The 22458-nt window shown below is 33.8% G+C and overlaps 1 protein-coding gene across 1 annotated transcript in view; it reads right to left on the reverse strand.

Annotated features, from left to right (window-relative positions):
- Positions 1-22458, reverse strand: part of MAPK8 (mitogen-activated protein kinase 8) — a 120363-nt gene that overhangs the window by 17130 nt on the left and 80775 nt on the right. The window contains exons 3-6 of the mRNA XM_044665780.1: positions 13847-14016; positions 12139-12268; positions 6175-6233; positions 5952-6090 (exon numbers count right to left, since the gene is read on the reverse strand). Coding sequence (XP_044521715.1) covers positions 5952-6090; positions 6175-6233; positions 12139-12268; positions 13847-13968 — 450 coding nt within the window. The 5' untranslated portion in view covers positions 13969-14016. The remainder of the gene's footprint in view (positions 1-5951; positions 6091-6174; positions 6234-12138; positions 12269-13846; positions 14017-22458) is intronic.

Consider the following 22458-nt stretch of genomic DNA (forward strand, 5'->3'; position numbering starts at 1 on the left):
TATATATATATATTTTTTTTATGGTTAAAAAAGGGTCAATTTCCACATGTCATGGAAATTTACATACAGAAAAGTTAAGTAAGTAAATTTAATGATCTCAAATAACTTAACTCCCTCTATTACGCATGACAAGAACCAATAGCACCTGGGCACTGGAAAAGTTTCATTAAATTTAGTCTTGCAGTTCAAAGTAGGCTTTAAAAAAACTATAAATACTAATAAAATGACTGAAATAGGATATAGACTATGACTATTTTATAAAGAATCTGAAGAGGAAATAACTTATGGGGGTTTTTTTGGAGGGGATAGTCTCACCCCCCCCCAAAAATTGAATGATATAAAACATTGTGTGTATTTCCTTTTAACATTTTATTTTTAAGTGTGAAAACATTTGCTGTAAATTTTCTTCTAAATACAGTGACAAAATGATTTTGGAAAAGCTAAGTCCTACTCTGAGCTCTGTTACTAAATTAGCTGTGTTAACTTGGGTAAGCCAAAGGTACTCTATGCCCCAATTCCATCATCTTTACAATTCTTCTGCCTGTAGTGAGGAAGAATTTCCTAACAATTACAATTATATCCAAGTGAAATGTTGCCTTAGGAGATAGTAGTGTTTCCTTTACTGGAGGCCTTCAAGAAATGGCTGGATAACCACTTCTCTGGGATACATTCTAGTTAAGAGAGGGATGGGCAAAAGAGTTTTGAAAGTTTCCTTTGACGCTGAGACATGGACTCTTTATCCTTAAAATTCTATGCCTTTGACACCACTATAAACTGTAGACTGCTGAAGCAAGAAGTTACCAGTATTAATCAAGCTATGAGGTTGTTATATAATTAAGTACTGCTTATATCTCTCTCTCTCTCTAAAAATTGCATTTTACATTGCCTTTTGCAATTCTAGGAGTTGATCTAGATTGTTTCAGCAACACAATCATGTTTTTTATCCTCCCCCAACTCCATTTTTGTTTAATTGTGATAAATGTCACAAAATGAATGCATGTATTCATCAGGGACAGATGGCCTTTTTTAATGAAAAAAAAAAAAAGAAAAATATATAAAATGAGATTCCCTCAAAAAACAGCAATAAACTTTTTTTCCATTAGTATCAATAATGAAATGTTTTATATATGTAGAAATAGAAAACCATTACTTACATGAGAAATCAACCTTAAGAAAAAAAATGTAAGTCTCTTAAGTGAAATTAATTTGTTGAGAGATTGTGTGACAGCATCTTAACACCTGTCAAAATGCTGTATATGGAAACTGATCTCTTAAGTAAAGTTTAATACACTCTCATTGTTTATGGTTATGTATATAGCCGCAATTACTCTTAGTTGTCAAAACACCCACACACACACATCCCCACACCCACACCCACACACCTAAACTCAAACTTCAGGTAAGGCACTTTCCATAGCAGAAATTGATATGACAGCTAAGTGTATGGTAGGCAGAGTGTTAAACTCAGAGTCAGAAGACCTGAGCTGGAATCCTGCCTCATAAACTTACTAGCTGTGTGACCCTGGGCAAATCACTTAACCTGTCTGCCTCAGTTCTGAGGCATCATGAATAGAATTTTGTTCATAGTTATACCTACCTCACATAGGGGTATTAGAGCAAATGAAAAACATACATAATGCATTTTAAAAACCTTAAAACCCAATATAAATGTTATTTTTATTTTAAACTATATATGTTAATTAAATATTATGCTATTATTACTACATGGTCTCTGCTACAGAATACTGTAACACACAAAATATAAACCAGAGATTATCAAGAGGCTGAGGAACCTTCATCCAAAAGATGTATAACATAATTCAAGATATAATTAATTACTTATTTAGGATAGCATAAAAAATTGCAATGCCATAGGCAACCCCAAATTTGCTTATATTTGATTAAGAGGTAGTATGGCTTTATGGATAAAGACCTGGTGTCAGCACCAAATCTTGTCCTTTCTGAATCCACCACAGTGCTTTTCTACATTTCCTTTGACCACTATTCTAGTTTAGACCCTCATTTCCTTTTGCCTGGATTATTATAACAGATTTCTAATGGCTCTTCCTACCTCAAGTCACTCTCTACTCAAATTCATTTTCCAGGCAGCTACCAAAGTGATTCTCCTAAAGCAACAGTATGACTATGTCACCTCACCTACTCAATAAATTCCAACGGCTCTGTATTACTTCCAACGTCAAAATGGCTATGTCTGCACTCAGCCACTTATAAAGTTTTTCATAACCTGGCCTCTCCTTATAATTAAAAAGTGTTCTTATACTTTGCTCTCCTCCTTCATACTATCTACAATCCAGGTACCCCGAACTTTCTAAAGATCCTCAAATATGATATTGTATCTCCCATCTCAAAGCTTGCAATGCTCTGCTCTCTCACCTGTACCTCTTGGCTTCCCTGGCTTCCATTAATACTCAATCCAAATCTTTGCTTCTGGAAGAACCAAATCCAGCTCCACCAGATATTAGTGCTCTTCCCTCTGTGATAACCACATCGATATTTTCATGTACCTAATTATTTACATATTGTTTCCTCTATAAGAATGTGAGCTCCTTGAGGGCAGGCACTATTTTTGCATTCCTTTCTACATTCAGCACTTAGCAGAGCATTTGACACATAAATAAATGCTTGTTAACTGATAGAAAATCTGGATTTACTTCCCACATTAGTACATGACTGATCAAATCTCTTAACTTTTAGGAATTCCAGACAATGAAGATGTTAAGTTGCAGAGAATTACCAACCGTTACTGGTTGTGCAAGTGTCTCACTGGGAGATCTCACACCAATGAAATCACAGGTCCGGTAGGTATCCTTATTCATTTTGAAACAAGTGTGCTTGACATTCTGAAAATTCATTCCTCTACAATGTTACACTGAAACCACTAAGACCTAAATTATTTAAATGATCAACTTCTTTCCAGTTCTGATATGATGGAAAGGGTCATCATCTAAATAAGTGATATCAATAGCTTAAGAAAGTCCTCCTTCATTTAACCCAGTAGTTGGCATTTTCCTTTAGTACTAATCTAGGTGTGAAGACAGAAAAAATGACTGCTTCGGTCTAAAAAGTATTTTTCCTTCCTAATGTCTGTTAGGCAATGTCAAAGAAAGTGAGAAAAAAGAAGCAAGACAGTAGGATCCAAGTTAATGGAAAGCAAAGTCTATAATACTGAGGAGAGCATGGCATAAGTGGAAAGGGATCTTAGGGATGAACTCTTCTAAATTTTCTAGATGAATTTCAATTAGCAATTAAGTTTCTCAGTTGTACATTTAACATGCACAAAAAAAACTTTGTTATTTGACATTTTAGCAGTCAGGAGTTAAACTTATTCCACAGATGCCCTGATCTGATTTCTCAACACAGTGTGCAGATTCCCGTTGGTTCAAAAGGCTATGCCAACAAATGGCAAATTTTGACAGTTCATAGTATCCGAAGATTGTAGCTCCATAACTGGAGCCCTCAAGAGATAGTTTAGTCCAGCTCCCCACACTGCACTGACAGTCAAGTAAGGCTGCCATAAGAGGGATCTGAGCAGAGGCCCTCTGACTCCAGAGTCAAGTGTTCTTTCCCCTTATATTACTGCTGCCTCCAAGGCTTTCAAGTATAGGCTCAGGAATGACTGCCCTTTGCTGGCATCAGTCTAGTTACATTTGGAGGGGTTGTTTCCTCATTTGAAGGCTGGCAGGCAGGCGAGTTATTTTGAGTCCATAGTAATTAATAAAATCACTCTTTAAAGAGTGGAGGGACTACCCATGTCAATGAAGTTAGAGTTCTTCTTGAAGTATTCAGGTAAAACTTAACTGTGGAATATCATAATTCACCTAGATTAAGATATAGGAATTTTCATAATGAAATACAGAAAATAAGTAGGTTTTTAATGTCTTGTTATTATACTCTGACACGGCTTCAAACTCTTTCAGAAGGATGTGTGCATGTAAGTGAAATATGAATCACAGCTGAAGGAAAACGGTTATAAGTTAATTTAACCACTGTATTTAGAGGAATTAAGCAATATTTTACCTGCTACCCGTTATTTTGTAGTGAATTAATAAAACAGTATAAACTTTCTTTGGAGAGGAAAAGGAAGTTTACAGAGGAATAAGAAGCTGACAGAAAGATGGATTATTATATGTGTATGATTTCTCTAGGCAAGAAGAGGAAAAACCTTTCTAAGAAAGCAGAATTAAAATTGAGAGCATGGAGGAAATACCATGAAGGTTTGGAAGAGGTCGTTTACAAGAATGATCTTTCCAAATGAGACATCTATAAGGGATAACTGAGTAGAGTTCAAACCCCTCTTCCATGAAATCTTCCTACATCACCCTAAGTTATAGAAATGTCTTCCTTTTCTCTCATAGCACTTAAAAACAAACCAAAAAACTACACTTATCATTTTACAACAAATCATGTGATGTTATCAATATTATTTTTTGTGCTATTATTGAACTACTGCATTGTTAATTAAATTCTCATGTATTTATGTCTTGTAACCAACCAAATTAAGTTCCTTAAATTCAGGGATCTTATGAGTGTAGAACTTCACTGGGGTTCATCAATCTTTTCTATTTTGCTTTTCATACCATGCCTTATACATAGTAGGTAGTCAGCAATTTTTATTTGAAGGGCTTTGGATTTATTTGAAGGGCTTACTTTTTGGCACTGTATTCTAACTACAGGCAAAGTACCTAGGATGAAATAAATAACGTGGCTATTGGCTTGCAAACCTAAGGATATGATGGAATTGTAAAAATCACAATTTTTTTTGGAATTGAGAGGCTGATGACAAAAAATATAAATGTATAGATAGTTGTGAGCAGTTTGCCATTGGAAGTTCCAGAGCCAGTCTGTCAGTCAATGAAATGAACAAATCAAGTTAGAAGCATGTAGCGATCCAAAAGCCACTTCAGATATATTTCTATCCTAGTTTCGATGTCTTAAATTTCAAAATTAAATTTCATCCTTTTTAGCTAAAGTTAAGAATCAATGAAGTCACTCGATGTATATGGTCAAAATACTACAGAAATATAATTTGCCAATTTCATTTGTAAAAATAACAATGAGATCATTAAAAGTCCATAAAAAGATACATATTTTGAGCAAATATTATTTATGAAAAATAAAAATTTGCCTTAGTGATGCTTCCTTAAATTTTATAGTTCACTATGGGCTTTAATTATATATAATTTATTTTCCCAGTGGCATTTAATTGTTCTAGCTTATGTAATGGGAAGGAACAAGAACAGCTCTACTTTGCCCAAGGTCACACAAAAAAGTAATGAGGCCAAAATTGGATTCTAGTCTCCTGTTGAGCTTAAGATTTCTCTCGTACTTTAAGAAAATTTAAAAACACAACATTATAGTACTTGTTATAGTATATTATAGTACAACTATAGTATAGTTGTAGTATAGTACTACAACATAGCAAATGTGGGATACAAAGGAATATCAGCAGGGATGACAATAAAGTACAAGACCAAGATTGTCAGATATAGTTTTGCCTCAGGTAAGTTATTAGCAAATAAATAAGAAAAAAACAAAAACAAAGTTGAAAAGATGGCTCAGCTATTATATAATTTTGATTGACACAAAATGACTCTAAGCAAAATATCTTGCCTAAACATCATCTCACTGAACAAAACCTATTTTAAAAGGTTTGTCTAAATTAGAAAAAAATCATTTTCCAAAATCTAATGAGCTGGCATTCAAATGACCTGCTATGGAAGCATAAAACCATGAAGTACTTAAATTATGTATTATACATGCAGAATAAGGCACTATTACAAATCAGTTTCTATATTTTTCTAGTTTAATCTATGGTAGCACAGATTTTTGAAATATATCAATTTGCTTCACAGAACAATAAATCTATAACCTATCTATTTATAAACTGTGAAGACAGAATATTAGTAACACAAGTGAATATTTCTACTTACTCGATGTATAATTCCAGCAGAGTGAAGGTGCTTGATTCCACACAGCATTTGATAGAGAAGGTAGGACATTCGTTCATGGTCTAGCTCCATTTGAATGACTTGGCAAAGATTTGCATCCATAAGCTCCATGACTATGTAACTTCAGAGAAGGGGAAAAATAGTAATCAAAATTGCCCTAAATAAATAGTATAATAAAACAAACTTTATAGATAACCACACTTACACATCCTGAAATTCTTCTAGAGACTTCTGTGGTGTGAACACATTCAAGAGGCCAATTATCTGTTGTAGAAACAGGAAATTTGGAAAAAGTTATAAAACATTTTGTGAAGCTGAATAATTCTGAATAATAAATCCATGGATTAAAAAGAACTAAGGATCCATTTCATAATCACCTGTTAAATGGTCATTTGTCTAATTTTACTGACTTTGTATAGGATTACTTCCTCTTCTGGTGATTTGAGAACAAAAAAAAAAAAAAAGAATTTCTTGTTCATTCAAAAGAATTCCCCCTTTACCCTCCTTAATGGAATTTGTTTCATTAAAAGCAATATTTTACAATCTTTTATTTTAAAATTTTATCTACTAAAAAAGAAAAGGTCTGTTAAAAATTCTGCTTGAAATTGCAAACCTGAGCCCTGATAAAAGGGCTTAATGTACTTCAGGGAAAAGATTTGTTTTGGTATTAAAATTAGTAGCAATAGTATTAGCACCTAGCATTGATATGGTACTTTAAGATTTTTCAAGTGTTTTAAATATATCCCTGTTTAATCTTATAGCTCTGGGAGTTAGATGCTATTGTTATCTCCATTTTACAGAAGGAGATGAGGCAGACAGAAGTCAAGTGACTTGCCCTGGGTAGCACAGCTAAAAAGTATCTGAATCTTCATTCTAACTCAGGACTTTCTTATTTTAGGTCCAGAGCTCTATTCATTGTACCTACTTACTAAATATACTTATCTCAGAACCCTAACTGATGAGAAAACTCCTTCTACCAACAAAAGATGATACCTTCTCTCCAAATTACAGTTTTAGAGAGTTGTCGCTGAGATGAGAGGAGAGGTTGAATGACTTCCTTAGAGCGAGACAGCTGGTACATGTCTAAGGTGGGACTTGAGTCTGATCTTCCTTAGATGAGGTCAATGACTCTATCCCTAATGCCATGATGACTATGAAGTTTATTTAAGCAATTACGAATGTGAATGCTTAAGAATTCATTCAAGTGTTACTGGAAAGAGTCAAGAATATATGAGTTTGAATTCTAGTTCTGATATTATGTAACTTGAAAAATCATAAACATCTTAGCCTTTGTTTTCCCAAATATAATGAGTGAGTTAGACTAGACAACTAGGCTCCTTTGAATTTTAAGTACTATGCAATTGACAAATGATTCAATTTCTTACATATATTATTACTTTCTTCTACTTCCACTGTAAAAGGAAAAGGAGCCAAAAGCATGATGAGAGCTTCTACTTCCAAACAGAAAATGGAAAATGTTCTTTTGCTTCATGGCTACCACTTAAGAGATATTTAGAAAGACCTGAAACCAATCAGCCAACAATAGTTTGTGTCTTAGTAGAGAGCAATATGGGAAGAACAGTGGGAAGAAACGAGGATGTTGTTTGTTCCTTTATCTTCCCAAAATGTTCAACTAAAGCAGTGATTCCCAAAGTGGACGCCCCCACCCCCCAGTGGGTGCTGTAGCGATCCAGGGGGAGTGGTAATGGCCACAGGTGCATTTGGGGGCGGTGAAAGTATGTGATGGGGCGGGGGGGGGGCCCTAAGTAATATTTTTTTCTGGAAAGGGGGCGGTTGGCCAAAAAAGTTTGGGAACCACTGAACTAAAGAATAATGAACAAGACCTTTGAGGAACTAAACCCTTAGTAGATTACAACTGGTCCTGGGGAAGGGATGAGAAAAAAGGCAGAATTTTTTCTTTGAGAATTGAACAGAATGTGAGTAAAAATATTGCACTTTCTTAGACATGTGACTACTTTGTTATATGGGAAGACTCACTGAATGGGTAGAGAGAGTGGTATATCTTGAAATCACTATAATATAAAAAACAAAAGGTATCAAAAGTATTAACATAGAAAAAATTAATGAAATTTCAATTAGGGAAAAAAAACTGATGACTTACAAAGAGGATATATTTTAAGCTCTGTCAGGAAAGCACATACAATATCCTCTAGCATATTTTTAGAAAGTTTCTCAGGATCAGATAGGTTTTCATTGTCCCCTTCTGTGTCTTTACTGCTCTGTCTCCATAAAAATTCTTTAATAATTAGGTGCTTTTTTTGTTATTTGCTCATTTTTTCTGCCTTTTTATAGGCAGGCTCTGTTTTCTGGGAGGTTATGGTACCCTCTTAAGCTTCAGTCCTTCCTTGATGCTACCCTTGGCTTATTTTCTGAGTTTCTGCCACTTTTAGTTCTCTGGAGATGGTATGATGGCTTCAGAGCCTCCTTCCACTGTTAATTCAATTAATCCTTGAGATGCTGATAGCTTAAAGACTTGCCTAAGCCTTGGGTATAAGCTTTTTATCTCACTCTGAATTTGATCAGGTCAGGGGCAAAATATTGATTATAGGCAAGTGTACATCTCTTTAGAGATGACAAAAAGTAGGTTTCTTAAAATTAACTTTAAGATAACAGAAGTAAAAATGGCCAGTTATTGGCAAGGAAGGAAAATGTTTCCTGTTCCTGAAACTGAGACTTATGAACAAAGCTAGTCCATTTATACATTCAATAGGGCAAAAGTTTATTATGCATACATACCCTTACCAAGAAACATTTTATTTGGAATCTGGAATCTTGTTTAGACTGCCTCTATATATTTATTTACTTCAATATTTGTATCTATTTCTTTCCCTCTTATTTTACCAGTTGGAGCATGAATTAACCTAGTTCTTTCTTGTGCTTCTAACTTGTTCTTTATTTTTGTCTTTCACCAATTGCTTTCATCATTCCTATCATCCTAAAATCAATTAATAAGCATTTATTAAGCCAGGCACCATGCTAAGTGCTGGAGATAACAAAGACGAATATGAAATAGTACTTCTCATCAAGGAGCTCATATGTTCACAGGACAATTTGTACATCCATAGACTATATAAAAAATACTACGTAGTTTTGTGAGAGGTAACTAGTAATAAAGCTTCAACTGTGAATGAGAGAAAGTAAACCATTATGACCAGACTATATAAGTATGAAGAGGAGTAATGACTTAAAAGGCAAGGAGTCAGGTTGTAAAAAACCTTTAAATTCCATGTGGGAATTTATGTTTTATGCTCAAAGTAACTGGGGACCACTAGAAATTACTGAATGGAAGCTAAGTGGCATAACAAATAGAGAACTAGGCTTGTAATAGGGAAGACTAATGTTCCCAAGTTCATATCTGGCCTTGGACACTTAATAGCTATGTGACCTTGGCCAAGACATTTAATCCTATTTGCCTCAGTTTCCTCATCTGTATAATTAGCTAGAGAAGAAAGCAGCAAACTACTCTAGTACCTTAGCCAAGAACACCCCAAGTGGGGCTATGAAGACTTGGGCATGACTGAAATGACTCAACAACAATCAAGAGTTTACAGGGGAAAGACGTTAGGGAGAATGACATGATTAGCTTAACATTAGGAAAATGTTTCACTCTGACAGCTGTGTGGAGGATAAATTGGAGTGGGGAGCCATTTAAAGCAGGAATACCAAAGTCTAGGTGAGAAATGGTGGCTCTGTGCGAAGAAAGAAAGGGAGTGGAGAGAGAGAGAAGATAAAGATAACAAAGATGAGATTTGATTTTTAGTTTAATAATCATAGCAGGCATTTATATAGAAATTAAAGGTTTGTTTTCAGAGTACTTTCCACATTTTATCTGATTTGATCTAAGCAATTAAATACCAAAGCTGTAGGGGTTGAGCTAAGATGGTGGAGTAAAAGAAAAGAAGGATGGCCAACTTCCTGCAACATAATTTTCCCATCAAAATACAGAAAATGCATCAGATAGAGTTCTGATCAGGATTCTGTCACAAGGAAACACATTTCCAGCTCTGGGGCTAGCTAGAGGCATAACTCAAACACACATTTCAAAGTTATAGGAATTAAAAAAGAACCTAGGTGATGTTCCAGGGCAAGAAGTCCAAGATACAAATGTGGGGACTCTAATCTTATGGCAAATACAGGAATAGGTACTCTATTATTCACTACTGGATTCTAGGTCTAGATTGATGGTGAACTGAGGAGGGGACCTGAACCTAGGGGGTAGCTTTTAAAGGTGAGGAGAGATTGCAAGCATCCTAAGATAGAAGCAAAGTCAGTAGTAAGAAATAGCTATGTGATTTTAAAGCCAAGAACAGAGGGGGTTTCAGTTCCAGCTTTTAGCCCTGCATAAAAAGCTTCAGGAGAAAAACCAGGACAGGAATCTTAGGTCAAAGGGAAGTCTATCTTTCTGTCACATTGAACCAGCATAGCTTTCCAGCTGGCTGACAGTAGGTGATCATCAATCTAGTGGAACTTTCAAGTGGGGAAAGCCAATAGGAGTGTTTTGTAGACTCAAACTGAGGAAAGAAAACTTGAAAAACTTAGCACAGAAACATAAGAGTCACATAATGAAAAAGCAGATTTTTTGATTGGATTTAATTATTTAAATTATTAACTTAATCTATAAAGAAGTAAACAAATATTTGGTTGTTAACTTCTACTTGTGTACAATCCCCTCTGTTAATATTCAGTATTATATATTACAAAAAGAGATCAAGAAGCCTGCACAACTATACGTGACAGAATAAACATATAAAATAAGATGAAATCAGAACAATTTTTGTTTAAATATACCCTAACTCTTGCTCTCTATGCCATGAACAACAAATAAACTCTTCTCATTTATATTATTTTTTTAAGTATTCACATATCTTTAAGCCTCTTGAAGGTAAGGCTTTGTTTTTATCTCTGAATTTCCTTCAGTATTTAGCACCAGTACGGTATTCAGTGTCCAACAAGAATAGATGGTATAGTGGATAGAGCACTGGGCCTAGAATCAGGAAGGCTCATTTTCATTAGTTCAAAGCCATCCTTAGACATTTACTAGTTGTGTGACCCTGAGCAAGTTACTTAACCCTGTTTGCTTCAGTTTCTTCATTTATACAATGAGCTAGAGAAGGAAACAGCAGACCACTCCAGTATCTTCCAAGAAAACCTCAAATGGGTTCATGAAGAGTTGGGCATGACTGAAAATAACTGGACAACAACAAAAATCCAGCACAGGGCTTTGGCACATAATAAGAGTACTCAAAATGTTTGCTGAATTGAACTGAAAAAAATCATGTCAGCAAACATTTTCTAGATCTAGAGAAAAGAAGGCAGGATTTATAGTTAGATGACCTGGGTTCAAATCTGAACTTAGAAAGTTATTAGCTCAACAGCTATCTAATTTACAAAATTAAATCTATTTCTCCTTATTCCAATTAATCCTACAAGCAAAATTAGAACAATTATACTAAACACTGCTTTCGTTATGTTATATGCTCAAAATAGTCACTGATGCCTCACTATCTACAAGATGGGATCCCAAGTCTTTTTATCTTACATGTAAGGCTTTCCATAATCAGATTCCTGTATACTTTTCTTCCCTATTATTCTCTTACATGAACCCATTGCTTTAACCACATGGACATATTTACTATAGGACAGCAGAAGTACATCAAATCTACCCAATTATTGTCCTACAATATTTATAGTCAATATTTTCATAAAATGCCAAGAGGTTGGCAGACTTTTATGTATGAATAAGGAATGGATAAAATATTATGGGTTTTCTGAAACCTGAGGGCAGCAATTCTTATCAATTTATTTATTTATTTTACCTTTCTTTGAACCCTCAGTACTTAGCATAGTGCCTAAAACACTGCAGGTACTTACAAAGTGCTCATTGACTTAATATTACTGGAGAAGTCTGATGGTAGGAAGGCCAGAAAAGTTATGGGAGAAATCTGTCCATGATAGATACTTAATATTTATCCACTTAAAATGAAATTTCATTGGAAAACTGGCTTTAGAAAGGAATTTTCAAAAATTACTTTGCAAAGTTTAACTGCAGAGGGTTAATTATATGGTTAAAAAGTAAAAGAAATATCACATAGTGTCATGAACTTCATTATAATCTGACCTATATTTAAAAATGAAACTTTTTACTTACATTTTTGTGATTAACACATTTCATAAGAACAAGCTCTCTATAAGCCCGCTTGGCATGAGTCTGATTCTGAAATGGTCGACTTAGCTTCTTGATTGCAACATTTCTTTCAAGAATGGCATCATAAGCTGCACTGTAATTAAAAATAAAACACAAGCAAATTTTAGGAAAAGAGGACTTACAAAAATATACACATGAATATATATCATATTGTGAGGGCTAAAGAAATAATCACACATAACTTTTCTGGTATATTACACAAATGTATTCTTCTTCCTGTCAACTCCTGTCCCCCACTAAAACAAAACAAAACTTTCAATTTTATACTGTATAAGATCCTTGTCAAATAGATGAGCCTTAAGCTAAACTTCTCTTACTAGCTTTTGTCCTCACTATTTTAATGCAGTAGTTCTCTCAAAGGTCACTGAGGATGTCATTGTCATTACACCAAGTCCTTTTAAATGCCTATATTCTCGTTGATTTTGCTGGATAGGTGCTTAATGCTCTAAATGCTCTATTTTTTTGATCCTCAAGCACTGCTTAACTGCCAGATACTGTAACTTCATGCTTTCCTCTTACCTTTCTCTGTTCTTCTGGTCTCCCAGTCTTCTTCCTATCACACCCTTTAAACTTAAGTATTCCTTAAGTTTCTGACACAGACTTTCACTTCTCTCCATATATTCCCTCTCAGTAGTACATTAAGTCATCACCACTATGCAGATACCTCCCCCAAACTCCAACCTAACTCTCCCCAGAGTTCCAAACCTAAATTTTCAACTATCTGAAGGATATTTCTACTTAGCTGTTCTGCACACCAAAACAAACAAGTCTAAAACTAAAGGTAACTTTCTCTCCTAAATATACTCCTCTCCAAACTTCTCTGTATTTCTAAATGGCACTAGCCTACTAAGTTGCTCAGGCACATAACTGAAATATTTGATGCCTTCTTTTCTCTCATAGCACATGTCCAATCAACTACAATAACCACATCCAGTCTATCTTCTGTACTTCTCCTACAACAGTTCAAATATAGGCTCTCATTTCTTCTGAGCTTTATTAATACAGCTTTCAAAAAAAGAAGGCATTTCACAAGCTCTTTTTTTCACTTTGTGCCTAACATTTCACATCTGCATAACCAATAGAGTAGTCAAAGAATTTTAATATTTTCATTGGTTTGGAATGGGCATTAATTTTTGCACCTACAAGCAAAGACTAATATATGCATTTTTTATATAGAGTTGAGCTTGTGCTCAACTGATGCTACACTGATGATTAGGAAGAAATTCTTATTTACAAAGATTTGCTAATATAAGTATAAATAGAACTCATTATTTGGCTAATTGTTCTTTCTAGTAACAGACACATGGCTAAGTGTAACTTAAACCTAAGGGGTCTAAGAATATAATAATCCTTCAAATTTAAAGATAGAATTGCTGAAGCCATAAGTCATTTTGAGTTCCTTGGAAGAACAGCATTTTTTTTAAAGCAATTACAATGACCTTTTTAAATTTTTAATATAAAAATATAACAAAAAATTCTTTTTTATTTGTAACATAAAAATAAAAGCAAATAACCAATTCCTAGATAGTAGTAGCTTACCCTTTTATAGCTTTGTATGTGTTTTCCTGAAGAAAATTTAAATTTACCAAGAAATGAGGAAATACAGGTGCAGCATTATTGATCTTTAGTTCTTTTTAAAAGCAAAACTTACCAGACTATTCCCTGGGCCCCTGAGCCTATTGGTTTTAAATTCTGATACCGTTTCAGTACAGTGAACGTAGAATCTCCAATCTCTACACTATAGAAATTACTGTCACGCTTGCTTCTACTCATGATGGCAAATAATTAATTTGATGGCTTCATCCAAAATTCACTCAGAAGCTGTAAAAATAGAACAAAATGTGACATTTACAAATTAGTAACTGACCTGTCAATTGTATAATCTTAAAATTGACAAAAAAAAAATCTAATCAACTACAGTAAGAACTTCTTGATATAACAATTTAAAGAGATTTTAAATGAAAACTGTAATAAGAGAAAGGGGAAAAAAGCAAAGGATTTTATATTTCCCATCTTCTTTTTACCTCTTACCTCTTAGATATTTGATAGATCTGTAATTTTTTATTAAATGAATTTTTAAATTAAATATATTTAGCAAAGTAATTCATTTCCTTACATTTGAACTTATTAATGCACCCCCCTAAATTTAACATTTAAAAAAATAAAGGCATTTAAGCTAATTGCTAAAAGTCATCATCCCATATCTTTTTCTATCTTTTGTGGCTTAACTCCTTTAGGAGGTCATCTAAAGCAGATGCTTCCAATTCTCTCATTTTCAACAATCTGACTTCTGGCCTCATCACTTAACCAACACTACTCTCTCCAAAGTTACCAAGGATCTCTTAATTCCCAAACACAATAGCCTTTTCTCAATCGCATTCTTCTTGTCTTCTCTGCAGCTTTTGACATAACTGGTCACTTGGCACTTTACAGGGCCAGTCTTCCTAAAGCCCATTTAACAACTGACATTTTTCCTTTATTAATTCTTTGCCTAACTAATGGATATAAGATGATACCTGAATGGCATGAATTTGCATTTCTCTAATTATTAGTAATTTGGAACGTTTTTTCATATTATTGTTGATTAATTGGATATCTTTCTTTCAGAATATCCTTATTGACTGAATAACACTTACACCCAGAGTTATGAGGATAAAATGAAATGTTTGTAAAGAGCTTTGCAAATACTAAAGCACTACATACTAAGCAAACATTATTACCATGCTTATTATTTGCCTGGTTCTGTACATATGCATCAGGGAAAATACTATTACTTTTTTTACATTTTGGCTGGCAAAGTATTTGACAATGTCCACCATGTTATTCTTATTTTTAAAAATATTACAAGAGAAGAAAGATATAATTAGGAAGGTTCGAAAACTGGTTAAATAGAATGAAAAATTAGTGACTAATAATTCAATTTTAACTGTAAATAAGGTTTCCTATGGAGCACTCCAACGAGATGTGGTTGGCCTGTGCTAATATTTTTATCAATGATTTAAAGGACAAAAAACAGATAATGAGATTGACTAAAAGTTGGGAAAAAAACATAGCACATTGGATATTAAGAATGCAAGCTTTCCTATAGTTTGTGATAGCATGGAACAATAGGATAGATCAAAAGTAATCTTACACATGAAAATTAAAAAAAAGTGTTGCAAACATAAGATCACCAGATGGCAGTTCATCTGAAAAGTATCCAGGATTTTAGTGGACTGCAAAAATTAACAATATGATATGGTGGGCAAAATATTCTAACATCTTGGGGACACTGAGAGGAGTCATATCCAACAATAAGGAAGAGATTGTTGTACAGCACTCTGCCCTTGTAAGAACAATACAAGAATACTATTAATTTGAGGAATGACAGCAATTAGCTGGAAAACATCTAGATGAAGCCAATCAAGGCAGTGAGAGAATCTGAGTTCACACTTTGTGAGGATGAGCAGAGGAAACTGATGATATTTAGTTGCATTCTCCAGAATGGTTGGGCTAGTTCACAACTATATTAATGGTGCATTAATGTTCCTATTTTTCAAAACCCCCTTTTTAGCATTTATTTTCCAACCATTCAAATTAACCGATCTGATGGGTATGAAATATTCCAGAAATGTTTTAATTTTAATTTCTCTAATCAGAATTAGAGCATTTTTTCATGTGACTCCTTTGATTTCTTCTTCTGAAAACTGCCTGTTCATATTTTTGAGCATTTACTGATCATTAACTGGAGAATGACTCTTGTTTTTAATAAATTTGGCTCAGCTACCTAAAAAGCTTTAAAAGAAATGCATGCCCTTTGATTCAGCAATACCACTAGGTTTGTACCCCAAAGAGATAATTAAAAATGTACAAAAATATTAAGTCATGCTCTTTGTGGTGGCAAAAAACTGGAAAATGAGGGGGTATCCATTGATTGGGGAATAGCTGAACAAATTGTGATATATGATGGTGATGGAATACTATTGTGCTATAAGGAATGATGAACTGTTTGATTTCTATATGAACTGGAAAGACCACCGAGTGAAATGAACAGAACCAAGAGAAAATTGTACACAGAATGTGAAACATTGTGGAATGATCCAATGTAATCAACTTTGCTATTAAAAGCAATGCAATGATCCAGAACAATCCCAAGGGACTTATGAAAAGAATGTTATCCACATCAAGAGAAAGAACTGTAGGAGTAGAAATGCAAAAGAAAAACATATGATTTATCACTTGTTTATATAGGTATATAATTTGGGGTTTGGGTTTTAAAATATTACTCTATTACAAAAATAAGTAATATGGAAATAGGTATCAATTGATAACATGTATAATATATTATAAAATATGTGTAATAATATGTATAAAGTGAAAATTCCTTGTCAACTCTGGAAGGGGGTGGGAAGAGGAAAGAGAGAGAAAATAATCATGTAACCAAGGAAAAACATTTCAAAATAATCAATCGATAAATGGATGAGGCTTGGCTCCTTATATATTTGAGAAATAAGGTTTTATCAGAGAAACTTGCTGTAAATTTTTTTCACAATTTCTTGTTTTCCTTCCTATTTTGACAACATTTGTTTTATCTAGTAAAAGATTTTTAATTTCATCTAATCAACATTATCTATTTTATTTCTTTTGATTCTCTATATCTCTTTTTTTGGCCAAAAATTCTTCCCTTATCCATGGAATTGACAGAAACATTTTCCCTAAGCTCCCCTAATTTACTTATGATTATCATCCTTCATGTATAAATCAATTACACATTTTGACTAGCTCTTGAGGTGTGAGATGATGGTCTACACTTAGTTTCTGCCAAACTGCTTTCTAGCTTTCTCAGCTATTTTTGTCAAATGATAAGTTCTTACCCTAAAATTTGGATCACTGGATATGAGACCATTACTATAGTTATTTACTACTATGTATTGTGTATACAATTTATTCCATTGATCCACCACTCTATTTCTTCTAATTCTTACCAGACTGTTTTGATGATTATCATTTTATAATATAGTTTGAAATCTGGTACTGCTGGGCTGCCTTCCTTTATAATTTTTTCCCATTAACTCCCTTGATATTCTTGACCTTTTGTTCTTCCAAATGAATTTTAAGATTTTTTCCAGCTCTATAAAATAATGCTTTGGTTGTTTGATTGGTACAGCATTGAATAAATTAACTTAGGTGCAAGTATCACTTTTATTATATTTGTGAAAGAAAATTTTTTTTATCTTAACTTAATCAAGTACTTGGAGTGCTCCACTCTTTTAACTTAATCAGTCAGGAACTTGTGAATCCTTTTGATAAAAGTTCACACCCTCAGAGTACTAGAGGTGCACCCCACAGACACTAACCCCTGGTCAGTGCTAGGCAAATTGAGAGACTTTGATTGGTTCCTGAGATGTGATAGATCAACCCACAGTGAAAGAAAGGAGGAACCAGAGAGACAGGAAGTGACACAGAGAAAACTGTTTATAAAAGCAAGCAGAGAGCATTCTGGATCACTTCTGCTTCTGCTTAGCTGGTGGCTTTTGCTGAGGGGGGATTTCTTCTACTTCTACACTGATGGCTCTTGCTGAGGATCTTCTTCTACTTCTGCTATGCTGGTGGCTCTTGCTGAGGGAGGACCTCTGCTTTGGTGTCTCTGCATTGGAGATCTTCTGCTTTGGAGGCTGAGACTCTCCTGCTCCTCTAGCTGGAGACTGGAACTTTGTCAGGGAGCAAGCTAGATTTCTTCAGAACATTCTTAGAGTGGTAAGCTAGACAATTCCCCTATCATCTTCCTACATTTCCTTCTTTACTATATCTACTCTGCTGTAATAAAGTTACTAAAGCTGCTAACAGCCTTGTGAATTAAGAGTTATTTATAAACAGTGAACACAATATTTTTTAATTCTTATATTTGTCAAACCCATGTTTACTTATTAACATATTGATGAGACCTACCTATTTTCATTTCTCCAATTGTTTTGCTCTGTTTTTGTGTGAAAAGTACTTTGTAGTTGTGTACATATATTCTCAGAATTTGTCTTGGCAGGTAGATTCTCTATTATTTCATATTGGCTGCAGTTATTTTCTAAATGGATTTTTCTCTCTTGCTATGTTTTGCTGGTAGATTATAGGAATTTTAGTGATTTTTGTGGGCTTATTTGGTATCTTGGAACTTTGCTAAAATTGTAAATTGTTTCAACTAAATTTTAGTTCATTCTCTAAATTTCTCTAAGTATGCCTTCATATAATCTGCAAAGAGTGAGTTCTGTTTCTTCATTGCCTCTTTTTATTTCTTTATTTTGTGTTACTGTTATAGCTAGGATTTCTAATACAATTTTTTTCTAATATAATTTTGAATAATAATTGTAACAATGAACATCCTTGTCTCACCTCCTTACTGGGAAGGCTTCAACTGTATCTCTGTTACAAATAATGATTGCTCTTGGTAATCTTGATAGATAATACTGATTTTAAATCACTGTTTATATCTTTTGTCAAGATATAATTTCCCAGTTTTCAGAGCTACTTCTGGAGGTTTGGAAGTTTTCAGTGCTTCAAGTTGCTATGATCTCAGGAGATGTGTGGTCAGTGCTCTCCTAGTCTTTATTCTGTACTTTAACCAGGAAGGACTGCAGATTCCTTGGGATTAAGATTAATACTATATTCTACTCCCCAGGGTTCCTTTCCCTCTTGACCAAAAAGTGCTCCTATAAACCAATGAATTATGATTCTAAAGTGGGTAAAGAAAATGGAATATACTAGCACATTGGTCTCTTTCTGGCCAGTTTCCAGGTCTCCCTACTCTATCTGGCAGTACGACCATGGGTTACATATGATACAATATAGACTGAACTAGGTAGTGTCTAAAGGAACTTTTAACGCTGGAATTCTGACTTATTCCATTATAGTTAATACAAAGCTCAATTATGAATCAACAGTATGTATACTGCAGATCAAAAAACAAACATCCCTCCCCCAATCACGAGTATTTCAATTAAGAAGTAATAGTGTCTGGTACTGGGATGAAAGTCTAGCTATAATGATTCTAATATAGAAATAGCATTTTAAGAAGGGTATAGATAGATTGATAGAAGAATGGCTGGGGTGGTGAGAAAAAGAGAGAGATAGATAGAAAGTCAGATACAGAGATAGAATCAGAGACAGAAAGAGAAGGCATGGAGAAAGTGATAAAGAGAAAACAGAAACAGAATGAGAAAACAAGTGTGTATATGTGCAAAGAGGTGGGTAGTGGGAATGAGATGATAACTATCAGGTAGCTGAAAGAATATCAAGTGAAAATGAGGTTCAATTGTCTGTTCTCCCCACCCCCACCACAGGGACAAAACTAGGAGCAAGATAGCCAAGAGTAAAATGAAAGCTTGAGATAAGGATAAAATTCATGACAATTAGGACTATCTAATAGTGAAATAGGCTGGATTCCTTCTGCTTAGAGATCTTCTAGCAAAGGTATAATGTAGAGGGATTATTTCAAAGTGGTATAAACTAAATAAAATCCAATAAGCTTCAAATTAAATTCTATGTCTCTAAATTCAGTGCTTTTCCCCCTTTTCAACTAGGTAAATGAGTAAATTCATGCAGATGAAAATATCAGTGAAGTAGCTGGAGGTATGAGATTGGAAATGAAAACCTGAATGTGATTTACCCCATAGCTTAGAGCTAATTATACAGATAATCACCTGCCATGGCACTTTGCCTTCTTTGCTTTTTTTGTCTCCAAGTACTGGCACTGTAACTCCAAATCTGACAAATCAAGAGTAAAGTCAAAAGTTCCACAAGTCTAAGGGTCTTTTCTCTCCTCACTATCCTTAATTCTTTGGCGGTCTTTAAAATTACTATCTATTCTCCAAAACCTCCCTCACATTTTTTGTTTTTGAAAAGATACTATTTTTTTCCTGCCTGCTGCTGTGTCTTCGACTGGTTCTTTTTTTTATCCTGCTAATTAAAGGTGAACATAACTCCAATGTCTTTTTCTAAATTTATTTAATTAAAAAATTTTTAATAAAAAATTTCTACACAAGTTTTCCTATGTTATATTACTGAACTTATCTCCTCTCTTCTCTTCCCTTCCTTGTCCCATGTTGGCAAATGATTTGATCTGGGTTATACATGTATTATCATGCAAAACATTTTGGTAAGTAATCTTATAAAACAAAAACCTCAAAACACAAACCCAAATAAACAACTGAAAAATCATGCTTTCATCTGCATTCTGACTCTAACAGTTCTTTCTTTGGAGGTTCTTCAATGTCTTTTAGTACTCTTTTTAAAAAGTATTGCTGTATTTTTTTACATCACCAAATTTTACCTTTTCTCCTCTATAAATACAATAAATAATGTCTTTTAAAGACTAAAAAAGGGGGGGGGGGAATCAGTGGAATTGATCAACATACCAAAAGAAAATTTGTGCAATGTGCCATACTTGTAGAGTTCTCATATTTGTGGAGGTTACAGTAGAGTGTCTTCTCACATCTTGTTTTTGAATCTTGGTTTGGTCTTTATAATTTTGTACCATTTGTTTCTATTGTTGTGTAGTTGTTATTTTAGTTTATGATGTTTTTAATGTCTATCTTGTTTGCTTGTTTCTGCTTGCTTCACTCTGCATCAGTTCATGGGACTTTCTGTATTTATTATCTTTTAAAGCATCATAATTTATTGTGGAATAGAGCATAAGTTGTTTGGTCTAACCCTAGTTTCTGTCACTGCTTTCCAGTATTCCCAGAAGTTTTTTTTTGATCAAATAGGGACTTTTTCCCTAAGTAATTTATGGTTTCTATTTATCAGACAGTTTATCATCAGATTGGTATGACTTCAATTGTTTTTTAATTCTCCCTTGTCTATTCTATTCTACCGATTTCTCTATTTTTTAATTAATATCAGATGGTTTTAATGACTCCTGCTTTATAATATAATCTTTAGTCTGGAAGTATTATTCTCCCTTTGTCGCTTTCTCTTTTCTTATTTCATTTTATATTATAGATCTTTAATATTTCTAAATGAATATTATTTCAAGTACTATAAAATCAATTTTTATAATTTGATTGATATAGCATCAAAATTATATATTTGGCGGCAGTTGAGTAGCTCAGTGGCTTGAGAACCAGGTCTACAGACAGTAAGTCCTAGGTTCAAATCTGACCTCAGATATTTCCTACCTGTATGACCCCGGAAAAGAAGCTTAACCCCCATTGCCTAGCCTTTACCACTCTTCTGCCTTGAAACCAATACATAGTATTGATTCTAAGACAGAAGGTAAGGGTTTAAAAAATTATATTATATTGTTTTTTTATTTCTTCAAAGAACATTTTATAACTGAATCTATGAGTATTTTGTGTGCTTTAGTAGCAAAAGTAACATATTTTAAGCATTTTTTGTAGTTATATAGAATATTATTTCCCTTTCTATTACTGTTCTTAGATTTTTAAGGATGTACACTATTTCTATTTTTTTACATTTTTTTTGGCAATATAGCTGTGCCTTAACACATGGACAATTTTTGCAAAAGCTTTGTTTGGTGTTGAAATGACACATGTTTTTAGCGGCCCTATTTAAAAGACTCCACAAACCTTTTAACTTTCATTTTGCAGCAATCTGCTTCTAGCATTTTATAATCCAAATCTGAACAAGGGACAATAAAAACTCTTTCTAATACTGTATTTATGTTTATATCTTCTTGTAATTCAGTTAATTTTTCTTTCATTAATTTCAATGGCAAGTCATTTGGAGTAATTTAATAACAATATTGATTTGCTGTGAATAGTTCCATTCAGCATGACAGTTTCCTTATTTATCTTTTTATATTGTGATTTTTTTTCTTCATCAGATAGCATGATTACCACTGCTTCTTTGTATTCACCTGAGGTATAGTAAACACTGTTTGATCCTCTCATTTAGAGTCTGTGTGTATATGTATGTGCATGTGTGTGTATGTGTGTGTATGCGTATTTTAGGTATATTTCTCATAAGCAACAGATAATGGAGTTTTGTGTTCTTGTTCAATCTGTTACTTTTTTAATTTGGGGGATTATTTCCAGTGACATTTAATTAAGAGTTAAGACTTATGTTTTCCTTCATTAGTCTCTATTTTTGAAAATTAGGATTTTTCCCCTCCCTTTCCTCTGTAAAATAGTATTTGGTCCCTTCAGTTATTTTAGCATAATATACTTGAAGGCAACCCTGTTCCTAACCAGTTCTCTCTCTTCCCCTCATATTGTTAGGTGTTGCCTCTTTCCTTAGTTTTGGAGTCTTGTTAACTTAGTTCCTTTTCCCTTC

This window comes from Gracilinanus agilis, chromosome 2 (assembly GCF_016433145.1).
Source record: "Gracilinanus agilis isolate LMUSP501 chromosome 2, AgileGrace, whole genome shotgun sequence".
Taxonomy (NCBI): Eukaryota; Metazoa; Chordata; class Mammalia; order Didelphimorphia; family Didelphidae; genus Gracilinanus; species Gracilinanus agilis.